Source organism: Syngnathoides biaculeatus, chromosome 6 (assembly GCF_019802595.1).
Source record: "Syngnathoides biaculeatus isolate LvHL_M chromosome 6, ASM1980259v1, whole genome shotgun sequence".
In the NCBI taxonomy this organism is placed as follows: domain Eukaryota; kingdom Metazoa; phylum Chordata; class Actinopteri; order Syngnathiformes; family Syngnathidae; genus Syngnathoides; species Syngnathoides biaculeatus.
The window spans coordinates 33,140,958-33,167,168 of NC_084645.1; the positions used below are offsets into that span (position 1 = coordinate 33,140,958).

Here is a 26,211-nt window from a genome sequence, read left to right on the forward strand (position 1 = left end):
CCTACCCGTTGACAGCTGGGATAGGCTGCAGCACGCCCCGTGACCCTCGTGAGGATAAGCGGCAAAAGAAAATCGATGGATAAACATTGTGCCCCTCCTTCCAGTGGATGCACCTTGGCCACCTGGGATCAGCTATTATACAGACATACGGAGAGGCTGTCCACAACGACTGTTTCAGCTCATCAGTCTAGCAGTAACACTCGTTTTTCACAGAGGATAAAGAATGTATGCCTGTGAGTGTTGTCATATTGTACATCTACCCGTTTTGCCCCACTATCTTTGTTTAAATATCCGTTTTGACACTGACGGTATCAGTTAGCCCTTCTGTGGTGGTTCCCATTAGGAGTCAGCGTTAAGCTCGCAGAGCACTTTTGTTTGGTTAAAAACACAACGTGTAAATCTCTTAAGTCTATGTGAGTTGGGTTCATTGCCACCATACAATGCTCATATCCTAGATTTTTTGCTCACAAGTCAAAAAAAGATATTGGCCCATGACGGCTCGTATCTCGAAAAAACTGTCAGGGTCGCTTGCAGTTCATGGCCGCACTGCACGCCAGAAATACTGGTAGGTGAATTTTTCCATCGAACAATAGACGAGGGGAAAAATGCGGAGAGCGAATACAAATGGGATTGTTGTGTATTCACTCACTGGACGCCTCATGAGGTACACCTGCAGCATAAAATGAGATACAAAAGCTGTATTAAAAATGGCATACACGTGATTCTCTAAAAATCCACGTGAACACTTCGGGATAGATTTGCAAGGATTTTATATATTTTATCAGAGCATATCATAGCAACCCCGTGAAACCATACAAACATACCCCCTTAGTGGCTGAAAGTGGTAGCGAGATGAGCAATCTGATGGAATATGTTGTAAATTGCTACTGGCAATGCAGCAACATTGCTTCTTGACCTTAATTTTATTTCACAAAAAGTTCAATTGTTCAGCATTTGGAAATCTGTCATAACTCAATGACAAACATGACGCATATTTGTTTTTTTTTTAATTAAAACGGTTAGTCCAATAAAAACAAACAGAAAAGTCAGAAAAAAAAAACATTTTTCAAAATGATGCTGCCAACTACAGCCACAATACCAAGCCTCTAAATTCCAATAAAACTAAATAATAAAAAAAATACAACTGTTGCGTTGGATCTCTTTGCAGGTGTCCCTAATATTGTGGTCAGTGGTAAGTGCACATCTCTTCTACGGTACTAAACCAACAATAAAATGTGAAGGACTCTGAGGACCATACAGATATGACAAGAGTAATAATAGAAAGCAATCATATTGTAATCCTCTAGGCGTGGTGGAAACACACGTACGGGTGCACGCACACACACACACACACACACACACACACACAACACACACACACACACACACACACACACACACACACTCTGGTTCCACCATTAACAGACACAACGCTTCAGTCCCTTGACTATATGAATAGTAACGAGGCAATTAGAGCAGCTCATTTGCGTAATCGGCTCCAAAAGAATTAATTTATGTAATACGACATTATTGTTATTATCCATTGAGCGAGGAGGCACATTTTTACATCTAAAAGGGCCCTGATGTGTTTTTGTGTTTATAGTGCACTTTATTGGGTGACCCCCTCATTTATCAGTGACTTATTCTGCTCTCCTGCCCCCAATCTAGCATTGAAGTCGTTATTTCTGTTCTTTAAATAACACATGGTATCTGCTGATAACATTTGGCCAGCGTAGGCACACCAATAGGACCGCTGAATACGTTACGAAAGATTTTATTGAGACCATAAACCACAGGACTGTAAATTATTCCACACAAGACTCAATTTGCTCTGCACATATTAAATCAGTTCGGCTTTCATTTCTGTGGCGCGTGCGACACACTGTCCTGATGGGATTATTTTTCCGAGACATGCTGCTGAATGTCAAAGCGTCTCTGGACAAATTCAAGAAGTCGTCCGCGCAACGCTGAAGGGCTGGCCGAGCTATCTCCCGTTTATGTTGCTTAGAGTCACTAGTCACTCTTTGAAAACTGTCTACAAGTGTCTATGACCGAAACCCGAATCCACAAGAGAATGCTTTTCCCTAAAAAAGGTTCCATATGAGCTCAGTCGTGTAAGATATGACGCCTGTTTTCTTTAAGCGCTACACACCCTCTTCAGCGTCCTGTGACCTCTGCACGACATTGTTCCTTTGGCCTGCAGACTGTAGCAGTATCCCGCAGAAAGCCTTCATCACAGGGTGGGACTGGCTCACCTCAATCTTCAGATAATGAGCATAACAGCGGTAGGCTGCAGACAAACACAGGAGGCGGAGAAGAGGGAGGGGGGGGGGGAAATCACTAAACGTCGTACACAACCCTCCATGTTGGCTAGGAGGCAATTATGAATAATGACCAGACAATCAAATGGGTTTTTCTCCTTTTTAAGAACCTGCTTTTGCTGACAACAGATGTCTTAAATCTGCAGCTATTTCTGAGAACGGTGTGCAATTAGAGTCCCTAGTACTGCGCCGCGTACAGGTGTTACACAAGCTGCACTTAGTCAAGCGAGGAAAAGCGGACAGGGTGCACTGCTTCTGGAGCCTACGCAAGTGTTTGCTCAGAGAAAATTGCCTGCCTTTTAAACATTCCCATTTGAAGCCACAACGGCTGAAATGAGTCATTATTAGTGACCGAAATGCAACATTGTGTTTGATAATCATTTGTACGACTTCAGTGAACAGAAAGCAGGGAAATTAAGATTTGCGGTTAAAGTGTTAAAATATTATGCAGCAAAGGTCACAGACTCGAGTCATGATTGAAGTCAGACTGAGATCATCAATTTAAGGACTTATGGCTAAAACATATATAGGACTCAATTTGACATACAGTGGAGAAAATAAGTATTTGAACACCCTGCTTTTTTGTAGGTTCTCCCACTTAGAAATCATGGAGGAGTCTGAAATGTTCATCGTAGGTGCATGTCCACTGTGAGAGAGATCATCTAAAAAGAAAAATCCAGAAATCAAAATGTATGCTTTGTTAACAATATACTTGTGTGATACAGCTGCAAATAAGTATTTGAACACCTGAGAAAACCAATGTTGATATTTGGTACAGCAGCCTTTGTTTGCAGTTATAGAGGTCAAAGTTTTCCTGCAGTTGTTCACCAGGTTTGCACACACTGCAGGAGGGATTTTGGCCCACTCCTCTACACAGATCTTCTCTCGATCAGACAGGTTTCTGGGCTGTCGCTGAGAAACACGGAGTTTCAGCTCCCTCCAAAGATTTTCTATTGGGTTTAGGTCTGGAGACTGGCTAGGCCACGCCAGGCCCTTGATATGTTTCTTAGAGAGCCACTCCTTGGTTTTCCTGGCTGTGTGCTTTGGGTCATTGTCATGTTGAAAGACCCAGCCACGACCCATCTTCAATGCTCTGACTGAGGGAAAGAGGTTGTTCCCCAAAATCTCATAATACATGGCCGCGGTCATCCTCTTCCTAATACAGTGCGGTCGTCCTGTCCTGTGTGCAGAAAAACTCCCCAAAGCATGATACTACCACCCCTATGCTTCACAGTAGGGATGGTGTTCTTGGGATGGAACTCATCATTAGTCTTCCTCCAAACACAGTTCGTGGAATTATGACCAAAAAGTTCAATTTTGGTCTCATCTGACCACAAAACCTTCTCCCATGACTCCTCTGTGTCATCCAAATGGTCATTGGCAAACTTAAGATGGGCCTTGACATGTGCAGGTTTAAGCAGGGGAACCTTCCGTGCCATGGATGATTTCAAACCATGACGTCTTAGTGTTTTACCAACGGTTACCTTGGAAACGGTGGTCCCAGCTCTTTTCAGGTCATTGACCAAGTTCTGTCGTGTAGTCCTGGGCTAATTCCTCACCTTTCTAAGGACCATTGAGACCCCACGAGGTGATATCTTGCATGGGGCTCCACTCCGATTGAGATTGCTCCAACAGTGGACCTTTTTTCATCAAGCTGCTTGGTGATTTCTCCGTAGCCCTTTCGAGTCATGTGGAGTTGTACATTTTTTTTTCTCTGGTGTATTTGGACAGCTCTTTGGTCTTGGCCATGTTACAAGTTTGAGTCTTACTGATTGTATGGGGTGGACAGGTGTCTTTATGCAGCTAACGACTTCACACAGGTGCATCTGATTCAGGACAATACATGGAGTGCAGGTGGACTTTCAAAGGCGGACTAACAGGTCTTTGAGGGTCAGAATTCTAGATGATGGACAGGTGTTCAAATACTTATTTGCAGCTGTATCACACAAATAAATCATTTAAAAATCATACATTGTGATTTCTGGATTTTTCTTTTTAGATGATCTCTCTCACAGTGGACATGCACCTACTATGAAAATTTCAGACCCCTCCATGATTTCTAAGTGGGAGAACTTGGAATATAGCAGGGTGTTCAAATACTCATTTTCTTCACTGTAATACGTACTCCATGACGCGACAAGTCTTGCTGTTTTAGACACGTGGCATTTTACAATGCCATCTGTTTTTGTTTTTTTTTTGTTTTTTTTTTAATTTAAAGCTATTTCCCCTATAGTGCATGTGAACTTTACCACTTCACCTGCATGCTGTGACATGGCATACTCCATGAAACATATTATGGAGGTTTCTCGAAGCAAACTTGGATTCAAGGATTGTGTTTTTGAGAAAATATGGAAAAGAGAATAGCATCACTCAAGGTGTGCAATTTCAAGATAAGAGACTTCCTCCATCGTGATAAGTCATAAACCAAGGTAAGGTACGATAGCTTTACATTTTAACTCACGATAAATAGATGGTCAAACATGAACGTGTTGGTTAGGTGCTCAATAGAGAAAACAATAAAGTCATAGACAGTACAGAGACTGCTTTTGGAACCATTTAAAAAAAACTGTGGTTGTGAATGAGTCAGTACAGTGCAGTTAACTAATGCAAGTACAGATAGGCTTACAGAGTGCAAGTGGCTAAAGTGTGAATATATGTTGCTATTGAGCGAGATTGTTTGGCTTGACTTGTAACTTGCTTGAAATTTAGTGAAGACTTGACTTGTTTGATCTTTGCCAGTTACTTGTGACTTGCTCAAAGCCTCAGCCCCGATGCTACCTATCCACCAGATACGAAAGATGGCATCTATCCACGCGAACTGCATTGACTTTTTATGTTATCATGCCGCATGAAACACCCAAAACGCATCCCGTGGGTACATAGAATAACACTTCCAACTTACATACAACTTACTACCATCCTCAGATGCGGAACATAATGTGGCCATTTGTAAAGCAGGCGGTTAGTATGTCTCTGTACAATATCCAAAGAGGCTTACCTGGATCAAATGCCTCCACATTTCTATTCAGAAGACTGATGTCCATGCGTCCCATGTGAACAATGTTGAACAAGGATGTGATGATCATGCGCCAGACTGCGAGTAGCACCCCGATGAGAACATTGACTGGAAACAGCAGGTAAGTCAGCAGGAAGAGGTTGCCCCTGTGAGAGAGCGAGAGGAGCCTGAATCTACAGTACGTACAAGGAAAGTCGCACCATAAAGTACAGTCTAAAACAGTGTTTCCCAACCTTTGTTGCGCAAAGGCAGATATTTTGAATAAGAAAAACCTACCAGCATACCACCAAACTAAAATGCCACCAAAAGTATTTATAATTGTCCCTCGCTATATCGCGGTATCACAGTCCCACAGTGTTGGATAGAATTTCAGATCGCAGATTTTTTGATTCATCACTTTTCTACTACTGAAGAATTACGTACCAATAAGTGTGAGCCAGCATCAGAAAAAAGACGTAAAAGACAATGTCTTAATATATTCTACCACCCTTCATTTAATGAATTTCAATCCCTCCACAGACGGTCAAGTACAGACACAGTTGCCGGCACATTCTGAACTGCTTTATTTCTGAACAAAAGGCCACAAAATATATGTAAAAAACACATTCACATATGAGTTTCACACCTACAACTGACACCCAACACGCACACTGCCCAACAGTGAGCCAGTTAATGGCCAGCTGCTAGATTGAGCCAACAACAGTCAACTCTACATTCTCGTTCGCTGACATCACTCACATCACTCAGCTAGACAGGTCCCACCTTTTCAAGATAAAAACATTCAAAGTCACACTCACTATACTGTGAAACATGAGGAAAGCAGCCCAAAGTGGACAAAAATCATTACCTGTATCTCAAAACCATATTTGGTATACGGATAATGCAAAATCCATTTTTACGCGATTACTTGAATAATCAATGGGATGATCGGTAGAATAATGAATTCTGATAATATTCCATCGCCTCAACCCCAATAGAAAGGCTTTATAACCGTATGAAAATATGAATGTGGGGACCTAACAATAAACAAGACACTAACATATGCTGAACAATGATGAAATTATATCAGGACTTGAGTTTTCCTGTATTTGTTTTCATGGAGATTCTGAAGTACCTGTTGTCAAGGTCTCGTGTGCCACTCTTCCGTTTGATAAAACAAAACCTCGAAGTGATATGCTGAAACAGCACAGCCAGGAGAATCATCAGCCAGAAAGGCCTAGAGTGACAAAGTCAACAATCAAAACACCTCCTGCAATGTGCAGAAACAGACACACTTCAAAAATTATTTGCATGTCAAAGACAGGCAACCTGACCGAGACCAAACGGCACCGTCTACCTTAGCGTTCTTTAACTAGTACTATATTGGGTTGGGAATAACACTGTCTGTTCTCACCACATGCTCCAGAGGATCTGAAAAAGAATGAGGTTCTGTCCGTGCAAGATGGGCATGACAATGAGGAAGACAGCGATAAGAAGACAGAGGAAGAACACCATGGTTTGGACCATCATGCCTACAGTGGGGAGAGATGGTACTTAGAGGGCATTCAACAACACCCCAACACTTGCTGGAACAGGTATTTCAGTGCAATTAAAAAAAAAAAAAAACACCTGCACATTATAATGAGTTTCAATACGGGGGCTGCATCTGTAATTTTAATCCTGATTATTATTGAACAGGGTGTTCGCCAAAACAGTCAGTCTAATGACAAACCCAATTCGCATTACTTACCGGTATTAACCTTAATGTTAGTTTATTGTATTACTTTTTTTTTTTGCCAAGGTGAATAAATGACATCCACTAGGAATACAAAGGCATTTTGTGTGTTAAAATATGCTCGAACACAATCAAACAAGAATGTGTAGTGCACATTCTTGAGAAAATCTAATAAAAACACACGTACTAAAAAAGAAGATTTGGACAATCATGTTAAAAGAGAAAAGCAAAATATAAAATCTTTATCTGTTTGAATTGGTTATTGGAATTCTGACTGGATTTTGATTAATTTAATTTCATTTGCTTAGGGCATTTAGCTGCTCAGCAACTCATTTTTGGAATGTCAAAACTTTTGGAACAGCCTGTATTTTGCTGGCGTAAATAGAGAAACACTTCTCAGTATGACACATTGCAGTTGTATTCAAAATTGAGAACTATTTTCTTTGTAAAATTATACTTCTTGTATTTATTTTCATGAGACTCTGCTGTAGCTCATATTGTGGCTGTACTGTATAATGCATTAAACTTTTCATTTCATCATTTAACCATACCGATGCACACATGAGCTGCTGTGAAGCTGGTGTATCCCATCCAGCAGACCAGAGCTGGTCCGGAAGCCCGCATACTTCTCTGGCAGTTATAGACATTATAAATATCTCCCCTGTACAGGCCCCTGAGGTTAGACCTGCAGAACAAAAGGAGCAAGAGGAGAGCGATTCAGTGTAAAAGCAGAACATCTCATTCATTTTAATAGCCATTCGCACATCTTGCAGCAGTTCATGCTGAACAAATGCTGTTCTGTCTGTCTGGGAGATGATTGCTCCATTATGTCGAAATAATACCCACGTGTGCTATTGTATAATAATGACAGCACCACAATGTCAAGCTCGCTTAGCAGAAACGAGACAAAGAATGATTTAAAAGGAAGTGGGGGGGGGGAAAGGATTTTACAGAGTCTGTTCCTACCGATGGAGAACCATGGACCTCATGAACATTGTCAAGTTGACAAGAGTTGACAGGGTCATCGCCGAGATGTAGCACACTGCCAGAAAAGAAATACTTTAATATTGTACTCCTCTTGTGCATTGTTAGTACTATCATAGTGATTTGACTATAAAAGACACAAAGAAGCTGCTTATTATGCTGAAAAATGAAGTTACTGAGCCACAATGTAATAGGAAAAAAGTACAGTATGAAATTATCTGAGGCCAACAACATAAAACAAAGATATCATATCTACCCCAAGTGACGACATGACTACAGCACAGTATTGTATCAAAGTGACTGTGAGAATATATAGCAATCTGCTTCTATGATGATGCCCATGATTTCATATAATTTACTAACATTTTGTTGAAAACATAATACAGTGGTACATTCACTTTTGATTTCCACTCATCATCATGATGATAGTTTTAAACCGTTCCACTTGTTTAGTTTAATTTATTTAAAATGTTACTTGGCTGGGCAATTAAGAAACTGGGGGAAATACTGGGGACATGTTTTGTCGATTCATTTATTTTCATGGTTGTGGTCTCACTCACCCTCCACACACCACATGTAATAGACCACAATTCGGACCACTTCGTGTTTGTCTGGAGAGAGCACGATCCTGAAGCCGGCTAAAACGTTGGCAATGTCTTCATCGACTCCCATCCGAGCGATCTGGAGTGAAGGCACTACGGCCATGATTAGGAGCAGGCCAACCTGAAATATTTAACATTTATTTAAATCAGTGCCCCACCGTTCGGAGCAAACTCTATTAAAACACAGAGAGGAAATACAGTAATCCCTCTCTACTTCATGATTCATTTATTGTGGATTCAGTGGATTGGTTTTTTTTTCCTAGCCCAACCTCCCCAAAAAAAGCCAGATCGTTTTACAGTAGGTACTATATTATGTGAGCCACATTGATACAATACGGATTGACCTACTTCGGGGTTTTTCACATTTCACAGGGGGTTTTGGTTCCTATTAACCGTGAAAAACAAAGGATTACTGTAGCTCTTTCCGCTTCCACAGATATTAAAATAACTCTTAGTACAGCATCACAATATTCATGAGTTACCTGATAAAGTGCGATAAATGACACCACTCCAGAAATGGCCAACTTTAGAGGGAACCTGAAAGCTGTTAAGAAAGGTAAACAGTGAATGCTGTTTCCAGGAGTGCAGAGAAATTAAAAAAATAAACTAATCTGATACTTCACCTTCTTCTGGTGTATAAATATAGGCCTTCAAAGCATTTTGTATTCTTTGGGGGAGCTTGGGGGTCTCTGTGCTTGATATCCTGGGGTGACAGGTGAACAACAGTTATACAATTTCCATCATTCCATTTTCTTAGCTGCTTATCCTCACAAGGGTCGCGGGAGTGCTGGAGCCTATCCCAGCTTTCAACAGGCAGGAGGCAGGTTACACCCTGAACTGGTTGCCAGCCAATCGCAGGGCACATCAAGACTAACAGCCGCACTCCCAATCACACCTAGTGACAATTTAGAGTGCCCAATTAATGTTGCGTGTTTCGGGGATGTGGGAAGAAACCGGAGTGCCCGGAGGAAACCCATGCAGGCACAGGGAGAACATGCAAACTCCACACAGCTGGGTCCAGGATTGAACCTGGAACCTCAGAACTGTGAGGCCAATGCTTTCCAGCTGAGCCATCGTGCCGCCCAGTTATACAATTTCACCCTTGAAATTAATTATTCTGTACTTTTTTGGGGGAAAATTTAATGGATTTAAACTGAACAAGTGAGAAAATCACTGGTGAATAAAGATGGTAATATATATTTTCCACTTTTCACTATGACATCTCTTCTAGTCATTCATTTGCAAAGGAGAATAAAGAGGAAGTGACTGAGAATGACAATTCAGCAAAAACAAAGACAACATGTTTCCTGTTTATAACCTGCTTGGGATCTGTCCAATGTTCTTGGTGTTTGTCTGATATTGCTGCACATTTAACCAAGCCTTCCCAACACAGACAGAGACAAGTATGTACAAGTTTCTTATTTTGGCGGGGAAGAGTGCCCTCCAGCTGCTGAATTCATACTCTGAGGTTTGCAGTTTCAAATGTATACACACACACACACACACACACACACACACACACACACACACACACACACACACACACACACACACACACACACACACACACACGCACACGCACGCGCACACACGCACAGTGGGTAGAGAAAGTATTCAGGCCTCCTTAAAATTTTCACCCAAAGTTATATTGCAGCCATTTGCTGAAAATATTTAACTTCATTTTTGTATTGTATTTGTTCATTAATGTACACGCAGCACCTTTTGTTGACAAAAAAAGCATTGTTGAAATGTTTGCCATTTTGTAAAAAAATACAAACGGAAATGTCAAACAGCCATAAGTATCAGAGACTTTGCTGTGACATATCTTTCACCTAAGTAATGTCCATTTCTTCTGATTATCCTTAAAATGGTTTTTCACCTTCATTGAAGTCCAGTTGTGTATGATTATACTGATTAGGACTTGACTAGGAAAGCCACACACCTGTTTATGTAAGACCTTGCAGCTCACAGTGCATGTCAGAGCAAATCATAATCATGTGGTCAAACGAACTGCCTGAAGAGCTCAGAGGCAGAATTTTTTGCAAGGCACAGATCTGGCCAGGGTACAAAACAATTCTTCTGCACTTAAGTGGCCCCCAAGTGCTAGTTGTCTGGCTAAACCGAGCAATCAGAGAAGCAAAGCCTTGGTGAGACAGGTAAAGAAGAACCGTGAGATGGGTATCAAAGTTCTAGCATTTCAACAACCACTGCAGCCCTCCACCAGTTGGCTTTATGACAGAGTGGCCCAACAGAAGCCTCTTCTCAGTGGAAGAGACATGAAAGCCCACAGGGTGTTTGCTGAAAACACCCATAGGACTCCAAGATGGTGAGAAAGAAGATTCTTTGGTCTTATGAGACCAAAATGGAACGTTTTGGACTAAATAATATGTGTGGGGAAAACTAGGCACTGCTCATGTCCAGCTGTCCAATAAAGTCCCAACAGTGAAGCATGTTGGTGCCAGAATCATGCTGAGGGGGTGTTTTTCAACACTAGTGACAGGACGACTGCTTGCAATCGAAGGAAAAATTAATGAGGCTAAGTACAGGGATGTCCTGAACGAAAACCTTCTCTGGAGTGCTCACGGCCTCAGACAGGACCCAGGTTCAACTTCAAACAAGACAATGACCCCAAGCACACAGCTAAAACAATGAAGGAGTGGCTTCAGAAAAACTCTGTGACTGTTTTTGAATGGCCAGCCAGAGCCCTGACTTGAACCCAATTGAGCATCTTCGGAGAGACCTGAAAATGGCTGCCCAGCAACTTTCACAATTCAACCTGAGGGAACTGTTGAGGATCTGGCAGAGGATCGCCAAAATCATTACCAAAAACACTCATAGGTCTATTAGATCAAAAGGGCATTTATACTAAATACAAATCAAAGGGTCTGTATACTGTACTTATGGTTGTGTGATATTTGTGTGTTTTTCTGTTTTAATAAAGCTACAAAAAATTAGACAATGCCACTTTTTTCCTGTCAAAATGGGGTGCTGTTTGTTCATTAATGAGGAAGAAAAATGAACATGAACAATGATTTTAGCAAATGGTTACAATATAATGAAAACCGTCCATTCCCACTGTATATTTCGCAGTTGAAATAATAATAATAATAAGTATTACACATTACCATTTTTCTTAAATATATTTCCTAATGTACTCTTGATATATATATATATTTTTTTTTCTTTTTCTTTTTTTTTAAACCCTTGGTAGAACAACACAAGTAATCCATGCATACAAAGAGTAGAAAAAATAAAATCAGGAATTAAGTTGTGTGATTGGCAGGGTCATTCTAGCAGCTTTATGTTTTTGTTTGAAACCAATTGAGAGTTTTCTTGGCAGAAAGTTGTGGAGCATTACTCTACTGAAATTGCGACTTTCATTTCCATCATCCTTGTAGACAGCAGCAGATTATTGTCTCAGTACATTTGCCCATTCATCCTTTCTTCAGTAATATGAAATTTACCAGTACCATTCACTGTAAAGCAGCCCCACGCTATACTGTTCCCACCTCCAAACTTCCCTGTTAATATGGTGTGTTTGGGGTCATGTGCAGTGCCATTTCTTCTCCAAACGTGCTGTGCATTGTGGCCTCCAAAGAGTTCCATTTCGCTCTCATCTGACAAGACTACATTCTCCCAGTATTAAAATGCCTTGTCCAAATGTTCTTGAGAAAATTTTAAATAACTGTTGACATCCTTTTTTTTTTTTTTAAAGAAATGGGATCTTGCATCGTGAGTGTACACACAGGCCATGACAGTGGTGTACATTATTCATGGTTTTCCTTGTGAATTAGCAGTAAGAGCTAATTCTTTTTGAAGCGCTCCACAGGTGGTCCTTGGCTCTTGACCAACTTTTCTGATTATTCTTTGCCATCTTCTGTCAGAAATCTTGCAAGGAGCATTTGATTGAGCCAAATTTATGGTCGGATGATTGGCTTTCCATTTACAAATTCTGGCTCACCAAAGCCATCATTATGTTTTGTAACAATTCACAATGGTCTTGAGACAGCTCTCTGCTCTTACCCATCATCAGATATGTTTAGTCCATCAATTAGGATTTAACCAGCTGATTCTCATTTGCACTGACAAGGGGCTGGATCGCTGTTGGATCATTGATACATTTTTGGTATTGTCTTGGCTTTCCATGCCTTTTTACACTTCCCCTTTCTCATGTCTTCAGTACCTTTACTCTGTCATTTCACATTTTTACACATGATTTAATTTCTGATCTTATTTGTGATACTTTCCTTGCATGTATGGATTACTTGAGTTATTCCCAACATCTGGTGAAATTTGAAATTTTCAGGTCAACAGCACCTTTGGAAGTAGTGAGAAAAATGGTGACTTGTTAAATACTTATTTCAGCCGCTGTATACATACGGGACTAGACAGTCATGGGACTAACTGAAGAGAATACCATATATAGAAGGTAGAGTAACGGACCCACGCACCTGATTTTCATGTGCTTTTTCTTTTTAAGCAGTTTCTTCACATAGTCGCTGTAATAGCTGCTGTTTAGATCCTAAGAACAAAATGAGGAAGCAAATAGCTCAATCTCGATGACATTTAGAAGTCATTCTGTAAAAGATGAAGTTCCAAGACAACACACAAAAAGGTTTTTCATTTGATTTTCCAAGCCCCTTATCCGCATAAGGGTCATGGTCAGTGCTGGAGCCTTATCCCAGCTATCTCTCTGGCGGAAGGCAGACTACACACTGGACTGGTCACCAGCCAGTCGCAGGACACATATCAGCAGCATCATTGAGTGGGAATTGATCCTACGCTCTCCGTGAACAGTCAGCCATGTGTACTACACAGTCAGCGACTCGTAAAAAAAGTTCAAATGTTTTCACCCCTGTTGGCTTCTGACCCATCACGTTACGTTCCAACCTCTAATTGAATGTCTTATTTGATGGATCAGCACATAAAAGTCAGTTTTGAAGTGAAAGGAGACCTTAAATAAGGTGTTCGTGCTCGAAAATGTTTAATTTTTTTCAGAATTTAAACAATTCGGCAAAGATGAGTGAGCCAAAATATCTCCACAGTGATGTGTAAGATGTAAATAAATGGCTATCATAGAAAATGCTTGATTTCAGTTGTTATTGAGGATTGACCAACCAGTTATTAGGTTTAAGGGGCCACTACTTTTTCCATACAGGGTCAGGTAATTTCAAACTTCTTTTTTCCAAATACATGAAATAATCATCTAAAAAGAGCATTTTAAGTTGGCTTGGCTTTTATTTGTCTGATATATACATTTGTTTAATGACCTAAAACTTACACAGACACAATGTAAAGTACACAATAAGGTTTAAAAATAAAAATCTTAAAATTGATAAATGTATTAATTACTCAAAAGTCTGTACTGTGTACATCCACCATTTGTGGCCATCATGTATGCAAGTTGCTTTTGATGCATCTTTATAACCTTGCCACGTCTGGCCACTGAGATTTTTGCCTATCCCGCAAGAAAAAACTGCTGTAGTTCCTTCATGTTTGACAGTTACTTAGAGACTGGTACAAATTTGACTAAAAAAATATAACTGTATTTAGCAAAAACCCTCTTTTCCTCAGCTCGGGCCTGTTTCTCAGTGACTGGTGTAGAAAAACATCACCAGAGCATGATGCTCTGACCTCCCTTTTTCACTAAGGGGATGATGTTCTCTGGGTGCTGAAATGTGTTGGGTATAAAGTGGACCAGACAGACTTTTAAAAAATGCCAATTACACAGAGGGTCCTCATTTTCTGTTGAACACGAAAATAATAGAATTCATATATTTTTGTGTTAACTGAAACTAGATTTATGTGAAGCGTGGTCAACCACACACCTTCCTCATTGCATAAGGTACTGTACTTTGTTAATGTGATTGTGAGGTATCTTTGTGGTGTATATGGGGAGCAGGCACTACTTTCAGCTTTGTCACGAATGTGTCAAGATTAGCACAAAATAAACATGCTATTGTGTTTCAACACTGAAAAAAACATGGCAAGCTTCAGATAATCTGATCAAGAACATAACATAAACCAATTACGTCAAATCTACTTAAAATGGTGAGGCTTATGGCACATTGCTTCAGCCGAGACAGAGCATGATAAGTACTGAAAAGCCTAAGAAATAATGTGCAGTGTGTCTTAGTCTACATTTTTTAAAGTGCAGGCATAGGTGAACATTAGTTAATATTCATTAATAGGGTGTTCATACAGCATATAAACACAGATATTACAGACAGCATAAGGAGAAAACTTAAACATGCGCGGTGCAACAAATTAATTTTTAACATGATTGGATTAGGTGTGGCAACATGACTTACCTCAGTAACGTTGCTCTTTTCAGTGCCCTTCAAGCCCTTGAAAAGGAGAAGAGGGTACTGGAAACTGAGAAATGCCAAACAAGCTATCTGGGGCAGACTGGAGAACAGTGCGTAGTGTTTATGTATCTAAAAGGGGGGAAATTATTTTTTTTTTAATTTTGGTCACTTATACAGTAGCTTACTTTTAAACAAGAACAAAAAAAGGAAGCAGAAAATGTTATGGCCACTAGAGACAGGCCGAGCTGCTCATTGCGAGTCATAAAAGTTATTGTTGGCTAAATCTGTATTGAAACAAAAATTAAGTGCACTCCTCAGTAGTCACTTGTCATGAAATGGGAGTTACCAACATCACATTACAAATAGTGATTTTTTTTTTTAACTGATCATTAATTTCACCAAATTTTACAAACTTGTACTACCAAATGTCATCAAATACATTCACCCCAAATCCCTACAACAACATAAACGTTGATCCAATTCCAGTTTTATTTGAGAAAGAACTTTTCCAGTGGCTCTTTTCAGTTTTTCAGTAATAAATCGTTCCATGGATGAAGCATACATTTAACCCACTCTTGCACATTATACTGGCATCTTTAGCATAGAGAAAACCATTACAAAATGTATCATAAAGTATGGATGCCATTGAGACACACTCAGGTGATGAAGTGTGACGACGTTACTTGATTAACGCCACCAGACAGGGGAAATAATTGGTTTGACTCAGAACCATTCATTGCAGAGGGGAAAAAAAATAGGTGGATGTGGCAAAGATAGACATTTGACATGGTTTGCTCGTAAAAGGTTTTTCAACCAGAACAAATTATTTCACCCCCCTCCGGTGCATACATTAAGTATACTGTAAAAGAGATATTTACCGGTAGTTTTTTGTGTTGATAGTCATCTGTGCATACCTGTGCCGTTTTGGGGCAATCGATCTTCTGCCAAACCAAGATACCAAAGTGCGTCCATGACAAAAGGCTACCGAGTACATAGCCGACTTTATTATGCAGGGTGCCACATGCCAGGAGAGGGTAGTAAAGTGTGGGGTAGAAGAAGACACCCAGGATCATCCAGTTCTCTGCAGACCCAACAAACAAAGTGTGAAACATATACACTCAACTGGCATTTCTTAAGAGATATGGTCACAATCAAATAATGAAGCTCACCAATCACCAATCCGTCAAAGACAATAAAGCCAAGTTTTGATTAACACTGTCAAAACGAGTATTACAGTGATGTTACTTTTCAGTAGTGTAGCCCACTACTAGAACATCTGATTTTTTTAGTTTAAAGTTTAAAGAGTGTGTGCAATTGTGCACATCTATCCAACCAAGTTATACACTAGGTACACTTCCATTTATGGTGGAAAAACCTTAAGACATTATTAATCTTGGTTTAATAGGTTTTTTTTTTAAAACATCACATGAACCTGGATTTGAACATACATTACTAAATGGTTTTTATCCACTGTAATCACTGTAGAAGGGTCAGAAAACATTATTCAATGGTAAATATAAAGCATTGGTGGTGGATACCTTTCTTTCAACTGCCACATTTGATTATTAAAATGACCAAATGGGGCTGGTCATTCATAGAGACCACCCAAAAAATGTAATTCAAACATGGATACAAAATAGTTTCTTTTAATAATACAATAATAAATGTTTAAATGTTATTCATTATGCAAAAAAATTATTTAATTGATAAACAATTACTTTATAAAATACATTGGAATCTAGACAAGTAAGGTATCTGTAAAATTGTTTAGTTTTATATTTTCCATTTATACTACACAATTAGTCGAGCAATTTTAAGAGATATATTCAATTACAAAAATAAACATGTAAAATATTTCATAATAAACAGTAAATTAGATTCATGTTTGAAATTGTACTAATGCATTTGTAGTAATTTAAATATATTCAACTAATTATTTAATTAAAAAACATTACACATTCAAAAAATACAATATAACATTTAAAATGTATGAAAATACAACAGGATAGTTGATATAAAAAATAAATGCTCAGTAGGCTGGATTAATAAAACAAAAGGTTTATATTTTGCTGTTGTAGGGCATACATCTTGGTATGACTATATAATATCGTAAGCAGCACTTTGTATACTAAGCAGCTTTAGCCTGTGATGTACTACCTGAGTACACCATATACTGAGAGATGTACTGTATATGTAGAAAATGTCAAGTTATGAATGCACAAGATCTGACAAACACTGATGTAGTGCAAAACTAAGTCAGAGTGACTGGAGATCACATCGTGTTAAAGCCATTCTGCTAATTAAACCTTGTGTTGTTTTGGGATTGTACAAAGTAGTGAGGCTTGATAACATTCAGCGAATTCTTAATTAATTTCATTTCTGAAATTTAAACAGCTTAGAGCCGAAAACAACACAGAACCACGGAAGGAAAACAATCCAGTTATGTAATAGAATGACCATCTGTAAGACAACCTCAGGACAAAGCTTGCTTCCAATGTCACAGGACATAATGTCTAACACGTCTACAATGCATGTAAAAAAAAAAAAAAATGAGGAAGGAAGTACGAAAATGACCTCACGTTTGTTCTCGGCTTCGGTGGTGAAGGGCAGAGGGTTTGGTAATATGACCATGCTGCAGAGTTTACACAAGAGCACTCCAAACACAGCCACTGCCAGGCCCTTGTGCTGGGTATGGTCCAGGAAGTTGACCGGACTGCGGAAACCAAGTGGCAGGTATTTAGAGTCCATGTGTTAGCGGCCTTGCATGCAGCTGAGATGATTATTGAGCAGATATGATGAAAATGGTCCTCATCAGTGTTTTTGGCGCTAATCAAATAAATACACATCATTGCTGACAAAGTACATTCCATGTTTTAACCTCAAGGTGCGAATTGTCTTTAATGTCCTATTCTCAGAGATAAGTTGCATGTTTTCCTTCAAAATTACATCAGTGAGATGACATTAAAAAAAATCCTGCTCTGTTAAAAGGTAAGTTTTCAGTTTACTTTTGTTTTTCAAAACCAAACTGCCTGAGGAAGAACAACGTATTACAGACACCCATGCGTGACTGACAAAGTGTCAATCATTTGCACGCACACTCATGGGCACATATCATACACAAATCGCAGCTCATCACCCAGTTACTAACAACTGGACATTTATATTATCAAACTCAGAGCAACGAAACCTGAGGCAATTGAGAAGCTTCAGACATGAGGCAAACTGTTTTTCTCAACTCTCATGTTGTACAGCAAAGTTTTGGTTGCTGCATAAAACCAATAAAAATATGTGGTAAACATACATTTCTTACCTTAGTGATTGAGGTTAAATCAATTAATATGGATTCTTAAATTTTTTTAAAATGATCTATTGCAACATTTTAGCAAAGCGCTGCACAGCAACACGAAATTATAACACATTGTTAATTGAAATTACAACTGTAAAGAGTATTACTCTGGGAACTACAGTGAGAAATGCACTTTATACACCATCCAATTTTAGAGTTCTCACAAGGATTGCAGGAGCACTGAAACCTATCCCAACTATCAACGGGCAGGAATTTTGGGTACACCCCGAACAGGTTGCCAGCCAATCGCATGGCACATAGAAACAATCACTCACAGTCACATTCACACCTACGGACAATTTAAAGTCTCCAACTAACCTACCATGCATGTTTTGGGGATTTGGGAGGAAACCAGAGTGACGGGAGTACCCAGAGAAAACCCACGCAGACATGGGAAGAACATGCAAACCCCACACAGGTGGGGCCAGGATTTGAACCCCGGTCCACAGAACTGTGAGGCAGCTCCTCTAACTGGGGTGGGGTGGGGGGGGTGTCCGGCGTCATGACAGGGGTGTGCAGATTAATCTCCAAAACATCTCCAAGAACCGCTGCTCTAACCAGATGTCACCATGTATACTGTACATTTGGTTGGTAATATGCAAAATGTTCATTGCACTGTATCGGTACCCTGAAGATAATTAGAGGCTCACCTGAGTAAACCTGGGAGTCCTGTCTGTTTGCCTGCTTTTGTGCGTCTGGCTAAGAATGCAAGGATCACCATGACAACCAGCTGGAGAACGAGATACGTTAGTTAGCATTACAAGCAGAGCAGCGTGGCCAGAGGAGCAGCGACTTCAATTGGGGTCAGGGCTTACTATGATACATATACATGTTCCAAAAAAAAAATAAAAATAAAAAAAGGAGTGGACATAGCTGGCCCAACAAAAATTACAAACAAACGAACAAAAAAACGAGTGCCTCATTAGTGCTCCCCATGGATGCGGCCTGAATGAAACGTCATTAGTCAAGATCATTGAACAGTAAGAGTTCAGTGACCTCACATGACCTGGAACACATTCAGGAAACAAGGCAAAAGAAAGAATGCCACGCTTTAAATTGGACCTGTATGGACCACCTTTTGACCAGGGATTAGTTAAATAAATTGAAAAAAAAAGTGTCATCAGCTTTAGGATGCGCAGCAGAAGTTTCTTTTTGTTGACAATTGGCAGAGTTGATTAAAAGAGACAGCAATTACTCCAGTTTCACAATGGAATCAAATACATTTGCAAAATCGTGCAAATAAAACCAGACTGACAGGTTTTTGCGTATGATAACGAAGGTTGATGTCATTTCTACCTCATTGACTGACAACTGGGACAGGATGTGTTGTAGTAGTTCAATGTGTGGTGGGTTGGCCACATACAAGGTAAAACAGGAATGTTCCAGTCCTAGCATCACAAAACAGTGTCTGTTACAGTGTCACACTGTTTAGTGTCACAAAACAGTGTGAACACTGTAAATATGTTCCAAATCGAAATAACAAATTTCGAGTTTTACACTTCCAGGTAATCCATGTACCGTCCAACAAAAGTCCTCATTTTTTTCCACACCTTCATGTGCACCATCATCATGGCTATCTTGAGGTGCTGAGGTCCACATCTTCAAAACAGCTCCTGTAGATGAGCCACTTGAACTTTGGAAAGAGGTTCCTCCAGCATGGCCAAATTCTTTTTTGCCAGGTAGTGTCAGTTGTTCAGGGCATTGTGAGGAGGCACGTTGTCATGGTCAAAAAGCCGCTTTTCTCGGGGACTGAATGAAGCAAATGCCCCAGGATCTCTACGTGCTGGTTGATTGTTCAGCCAACATTAAAAGGGGAAAAACTCAAGGTTTGTGTTTGAAATACAACTTTGGTGACACCAGTCCTGGAACTTTCCTGACACATCTCGTGCAGCCACCCAACTATTACCGTGCTGGCATTTCTACCGCTAAATACTAGCATGCTTCCAAAGTTTCATTGAGTAAGTGTAAAGTAGTGCTCAGCGAACGCAACACGGAAAGAGACTCACTGATATTGCGCTGATGCATATGTGGTAGAGCCTGTCATCTGCAGTGGGGTCACATGGAGGAATTATTCTAAAGACACACACAAACACGAGAAGAACAATCAGCGTGTGTTGTAACACAAGGCCTTGAGTAAGTGAGCAGGCCTGCACCTCGCTAAACCTTTCACACGTCACCATCAGGACCTTTTGTCGAAGCTGAAATCCTGTGGCAGAGATTTGCATTTAACCGGATTGCTTTCAGCGTGATGCAGGAAACAACTGATGCCTATGTTCACGTTACTGTGTAGTACAAGAGCAGGAATGCCTCGTCATGAGGAAGTCATTACCACTTTCATATTAGAAGAAGGTCTCATGGAGTACACGTTATGAATGTGTTGCGGAAGAGAAACATCCAGGATGGATGGGGTTGACGACCGCCCTTCACCTGCGCAAACATTGAGCCAATTTGGGATTTTGGCCCTCACTCAAAGAGGAGACGCTGGCATCACATCAAACAACATGTAAATTTAAAGCAATGTCAAAATTCACAGTCGGCGGAGAGGATATCTGACTGTTTACATGCTGTAAAATGCCTAAAACCACTAAAAAGCTACATTAAAGCTAAAAGGACCACAACTCAACATAGTTTAGGACTTAGCAGGACACTTTCAATGCAGGAGAGTTTGACAAATGGCTCTTGTTTCATCATGATCCCGTTTCACTGTTGATTTAAGAAAATGATCTAATGGTAAAATTTCTTCTGTTAATGTTATGATCTCTGCAGGTTTACGAATGGAAATCTGAAATTGCCCGACCCAAAAAAGTCAGTTGTGGGAAGCCGGAGTGGCTACATTTGAAACAAACACTTAATGTGGTCAAATTAATGACCGATAAGACCTTTTCTTATTTGTTCTTTTAATCTGTTGATCCAACCTCTTAAAATATGACATTGATGAAGCTTGTCTGCATAAACTGGACTGAAGGGTCATTCACCTGGGATAGTGCTTGCTCACAGACATTTCTCCACTTAAAATATGATTAACACCATCAAAAAATGTAAGTCATTTTACTCACTCTCTGTTAATCTTCTTGGCCACAGGATCATAGTCTGGGTACTCATAGTCCGGCACAGCATCGTTATCCATTGTGCCGTCTCTTTTTCCAAACACTTCCCAAGTTTGCACCTGGGGAACTTCTCACCACAATTTCAAAGCGGCACACTGCTGTGATAGTGAGAAGCAAACTGGTGCCAAGGCCCCAGTTTCTGCAGCAGGGGCGTCCTTGTTGCCTAGCGATGGGTCAGATCAGGTGTCCCGGTACTGTTGTGGTCCTGTTGTGGAGAGAGTTAGTTTGAAAGCTCCCGACTGCGACGTGCCTTGTCCACCCGGCAAAGGCCCGGTTTCAGCAGCAGGTTACCACTACACTGAAAGACGGGGGGGAGGGGGGGAGTGTGAGGGGGTAGAAGGGTTGGGGTGGTTATGGGGGGGGCAACGAGTGTGTGTGTGTGTGTGGGGGGGGGGGGGGTGAAAGGAGGGAATAAGTGGAGATCTGGGCAGCCAATCTGGAAGGCCACCTGCTGCTTACCGGGAATACCTCAATTTGTGAGGTTGTGTTGTTGGACCTGTTGTTGCAGTAAGGTGGGCCCAGTTATGAAACTACAGCTGGGAATGTGTGGACAAATGGAGACGATGAACCATGTTTTGTGGCCTTCGATGATGATGATAATGGTAAATCTTTTTAAGACATTGCCCACCCTTGCATTGATAAAAGAGCCGCACACCTTGATAAGGATCAAGAACAAGTTCATTGACATTGACAGTTTATCAACAACAGATAAATTACGCTAGTTTCCTTGGCCAGTGGAAATCATTTTCCACATTTAGTCTATATCATATATGTTAAAACCAGGCCCACAGGCCCAATCCAGCCCATAATGTAATTATATATAGTCCGAGAGGCCATAGCATGTATTAGAGGGGACCTGCCGCTAATACTCCAAATCCCAGAATTCTTTGCTAGCGTTTTGACGTATGAGTTGAGACCGGCAAGAGCCCCCTCCTTTTCTATTGCAGGTATGAACAACTATCAGTCATCTCGGAAAAAAAAAAATCATACCTCCCCTTCCCCAAAAATGGCTAAACGAAAGATCGAAAACAGGCACTTCCAAGAAGGCAGGTCATCTGTTCATGACATACTTTAGATCTAAGATCTATAAATTTTTAAACAAATACCATCGATGTCATTTATTGCACATTTGATTTTGCATGTGTTTAAAATATTAAAGCTTGCTTCATCTAGATTCAGTTAAGTTTGTATCCAAATAATAAGATTGAACAATAAATGTCTAGCGAGAATGGAAAACATGCACAACTGCATTAAATGTACAATAAATACTGAGTTTGGCTCATGACTTTGTCCAAATTTTTAATCTTTGCCTACAGTGAATTTGATATTGACATGCCTTGTCTACATTATATTATAAAATGTGCCAGTATGTATATAAAAAAAACACTTAAAAAGTAACTAAATACATCCTTAAATAAAACTGAAGAAAACTCATGATAGATGATGATTGCTCAATCAACAATAAGGTACAGAACAGAGCAATAATAAACTTGTTGTTATACATTCATGTTCCATATCGGTTATCCTCAGGCGGGGTACACCCTGAACTGGTCGCCAACAAGACACAAACACCAATTTGTACTCACATTCACATCTGCAATTTATAGTCTTCAATTAACCTACCACGCATGGTTTTGGGATGTGGTAGGAGGAAACCGGAGTACCTGGAGAAAACCCACACAGGCACGGGAGAACATCCATACTCCACACAGGCAAAGCCAGATTGGAACCTAGGTCTCCAGAACAGTGACACAGCTGTGCTAACCAGTCATCCACCCAGGCACACTTATTATTTGTCATCCATCCTATAAAATAAAACTTATTTTCTTTGTATCAATAAAACTTTGAATAGATGAGTTGCATCAGAAAAAGCACAGGACTGGTGTTACAGTAGTTTCCAAATCCAAAGTACAAATTTTTCCACTTCAACGGAATCCCCCTGGAGTCTTCTCTGCACTCCGTTTCCGTCATCACTGCCATCGTGATGTCGTTCAAGTCTTGAAAACGGGTCCCTTTAATTGGCCCATGAGGCTTGGGAAACACGAAAAATTGCACAGAGCCAAGTCAGCTGAGGACAGCAGTTGCTCCAGCACAGCGACCCTCTTCCCGGCTGGGAACTGTCAGATGCTCCGGTTACAGTGGGGAACTGCATTGTCACTGTGAACCAGCCACGAGTTGTCCTACCACAACTCTCGCCTCATCTGATCCACAAGATCTTTGTGGATGTGTTCATTAATAGTCTCAAACCCTTAATGCAGGTTTGAAACTATCTTTTGTGATACCAGTTCTGGAACTTGTCTGACACATCTCAATGCCCCATAGCTTTTGTAGTGAATATCTCTAGCTGTGGGTGTTTCCAATGAAGTGGCATGTTGTGTGTATCATACACGGTACGGTTTGTTTTTTTCATCATAAAACATTACACTATAGGCTCGCATACTGAGTATCTTTGTGTTGAGTACAAATGTTCAGAAATCGTCTGCAAAGTGGAGCACAGAAATTGCATTAAAGGGTAAAAAAAAAAAAAGCCCAAGACTTACATGACGCATAAGCGTTAGACGGGCAAAAAGCTCACATTTGCTCCGATTATGTTCTTTTACCAAGAATAGGGTAAATACTGACACAACTATTTAGATAGTATGCAAGAGCTCGCCTATGCGTAAAATAGGCTAACCACAACAGATTTGGAGTGCCGAAATCAGTCCCTGCACCGAGACCGTGGTCGTTTCGCAACACTGGCTCCATGTCAGAGCACACTCATTAAGGTGGGATTAAAGCCACACTTAGTTTAGAAAGCAACACAACTTTCCCTCCCAGCACTCCTGAGAAAAAGCCGTTTCTCAAGCACAGTAAGCTACCACATCGAATATGCTCAGGGGAGAAAAAGCAGCCCGGCAAAAAAAGGGGTCAATGAACAAAGAATGCTTTGAACGCTTCTAATGACATCACACAGAAGCACTTTGATTGTGCCGGACACTGCACTTGTATCAGGTTTAGGGAGGCTGGTTCAAAAAAGACCTTTTCAAAGTGCACTGAAAAGCCCACATCACGGCACCTGACCAATAATCTTGGTGAGACTACACATTGGAATTAACTGATTGTGATGTAATCATGACATGAAGGGCATTAAAAAAAAAACATCACCTTACACCTCACTATAAACAGGCATCTACTGAGGAGTTGGTTTTCAAAATTTGTGCACAAAATTATGACAGAATTTGGTGCATGAAGGACTAGGACTAGGCATTTATGTTTAATGCTCTGAACATTTGTTTTCCCCCTCACCAAATTCTTTTGCGGCTTCCATCGTTCAAGAAATATCGCTGACATAGGCTTCTTCCATAAACAGCATGAGAGTAATAAAAATCAAGCTAATATTTTCTTTTGACCCTCCACTGATGACCAACTTCAATTTCCGCTAAGAAGCAGACAACATGAGCAGATTCATTTTCGCATTGTTTTTTTCTGTATGACAAGAAATGAGCCTGGTGGAAGGCAATCATAGTATCAGACGCATTGCAAATGACCACCCATCCATCCATTTTCTTTTGCCGCTTATCCTCACGAGGGTCGCGGGGAGTGCTGGAGCCTTTCCCAGCTGTCAATGGGTAGGAGGCGGGGTACACCCTGAACTGGTTGCCAGCCAATCGCAGGGCACATGGAGACAAACAGCCGCACTCACAAATCACACACAAATCACGCAATTTAGACTGTCCAATTAATTTCACATGTTTTGGGATGTGGGAAGAAACCAGAGTAACAAGAGGAAATGCAAATGGCCAAATTTTCCAATTTATTTGTTGCAAAAGCAATGATTTACCAGGATGTTTTGCAGAACCTACAAACCTCAGAGGGGTTGAGGAATAAATGGCTTCAATTTATTTAGAAGAAATTTTGACTAATGGGAAGGAAAATGTTATTTTTGTGTGGGGAAAAAAATCTGGAGATTTCATTTTATGGTCAGTCAATTTGATGTTGGACCTTTAAAGTGAAAAAATAAATAGTGAATAAATTAATCTGGGGTGGCATGGAGGGTCATCTGGGAAGCGTTGGCCTCACAGTTCTGAGGTCCCAGTTTTGATCCTGGACCTGCCTGTGTGGAGTTTACATGTTCTCCCTGTGCCTGCGTGGGTTTCCTCTGTGCACTTCGGTTTTCTCCCACATCCCAAAAACATGCAACATTAATTGGACACTCTAAATTGCCCCTAGGTGAGATTGTGAATGCGGCTGTTTATCTCTGTGTGCCCTGCTGGAAATTAGTCTGCGATTTCGCGTAAGGGTTTGCTCAGAAAACAGACACCAAGATTGAGGAGTAGAAGACAGACAGAAGTGTTATCTGGCCAATGGTCCCAGCTTGTGGAAAAGTAGAAAAACAAAACAAACAAACAAAACAAAAAAACTATGACTGAGCATCCAGCTATTAAATAGACTCAAGGCAACAGCACTTTGGTACACCAGCAATCCGAGTCATCCAAAGAGCAGTGATATTCAACATTTATTTGGCCAAGGCACAGCTAGATTTAAAAAAAAAAAAAAAGATAAAAAAAAATTAATCACAGGACAACTACAATTCTACAAAAACAAAACATAAAAAAAAGGTATAAAGAATAATTTTGACCAATTAAGTGAAATTTGCAATTTCCAGCGGCACACTGGTTGGGAATCACTGCAATAGAATGTCAAAATCCACCCTGAAATCTTGAGTTACAAAATTAGAAATAGCACTGAGGAGGGAGCAGACAAGGCCAAACAATTCCAGTTTACTGTATATAAATTATGAAAAATGAACCAAATATTAGGGTCAGACTTAAGC

The 26,211-nt window shown here is 40.3% G+C and overlaps 1 protein-coding gene across 6 annotated transcripts in view; it reads right to left on the reverse strand.

The window, feature by feature from the left end:
* stra6 (signaling receptor and transporter of retinol STRA6) overlaps nucleotides 1-26,211 on the reverse strand; it is a 30,485-nt gene that overhangs the window by 3,130 nt on the left and 1,144 nt on the right. For 3 of the 6 annotated variants that reach the window (XM_061822548.1, XM_061822546.1, XM_061822547.1), the window contains exons 2-17: nucleotides 21,348-21,603; nucleotides 20,298-20,364; nucleotides 18,942-19,021; nucleotides 17,525-17,658; nucleotides 15,860-16,026; nucleotides 14,949-15,074; nucleotides 13,089-13,159; nucleotides 9,261-9,340; nucleotides 9,120-9,181; nucleotides 8,596-8,758; nucleotides 8,018-8,093; nucleotides 7,603-7,736; nucleotides 6,731-6,848; nucleotides 6,452-6,553; nucleotides 5,320-5,483; nucleotides 2,153-2,290 (exon numbers count right to left, since the gene is read on the reverse strand). In XM_061822548.1, the coding sequence (XP_061678532.1) occupies nucleotides 2,153-2,290; nucleotides 5,320-5,483; nucleotides 6,452-6,553; nucleotides 6,731-6,848; nucleotides 7,603-7,736; nucleotides 8,018-8,093; nucleotides 8,596-8,758; nucleotides 9,120-9,181; nucleotides 9,261-9,340; nucleotides 13,089-13,159; nucleotides 14,949-15,074; nucleotides 15,860-16,026; nucleotides 17,525-17,658; nucleotides 18,942-19,021; nucleotides 20,298-20,364; nucleotides 21,348-21,418 (1,753 nt within the window). In that variant the 5' untranslated portion in view covers nucleotides 21,419-21,603. Of the gene's footprint in view, nucleotides 1-2,152; nucleotides 2,291-5,319; nucleotides 5,484-6,451; nucleotides 6,554-6,730; nucleotides 6,849-7,602; nucleotides 7,737-8,017; nucleotides 8,094-8,595; nucleotides 8,759-9,119; nucleotides 9,182-9,260; nucleotides 9,341-13,088; nucleotides 13,160-14,948; nucleotides 15,075-15,859; nucleotides 16,027-17,524; nucleotides 17,659-18,941; nucleotides 19,022-20,297; nucleotides 20,365-20,444; nucleotides 20,498-20,620; nucleotides 20,719-21,347; nucleotides 21,604-26,211 lie in introns of all 6 variants that reach the window. The other 3 variants (XM_061822552.1, XM_061822549.1, XM_061822550.1) reach the window with 3 other exon arrangements.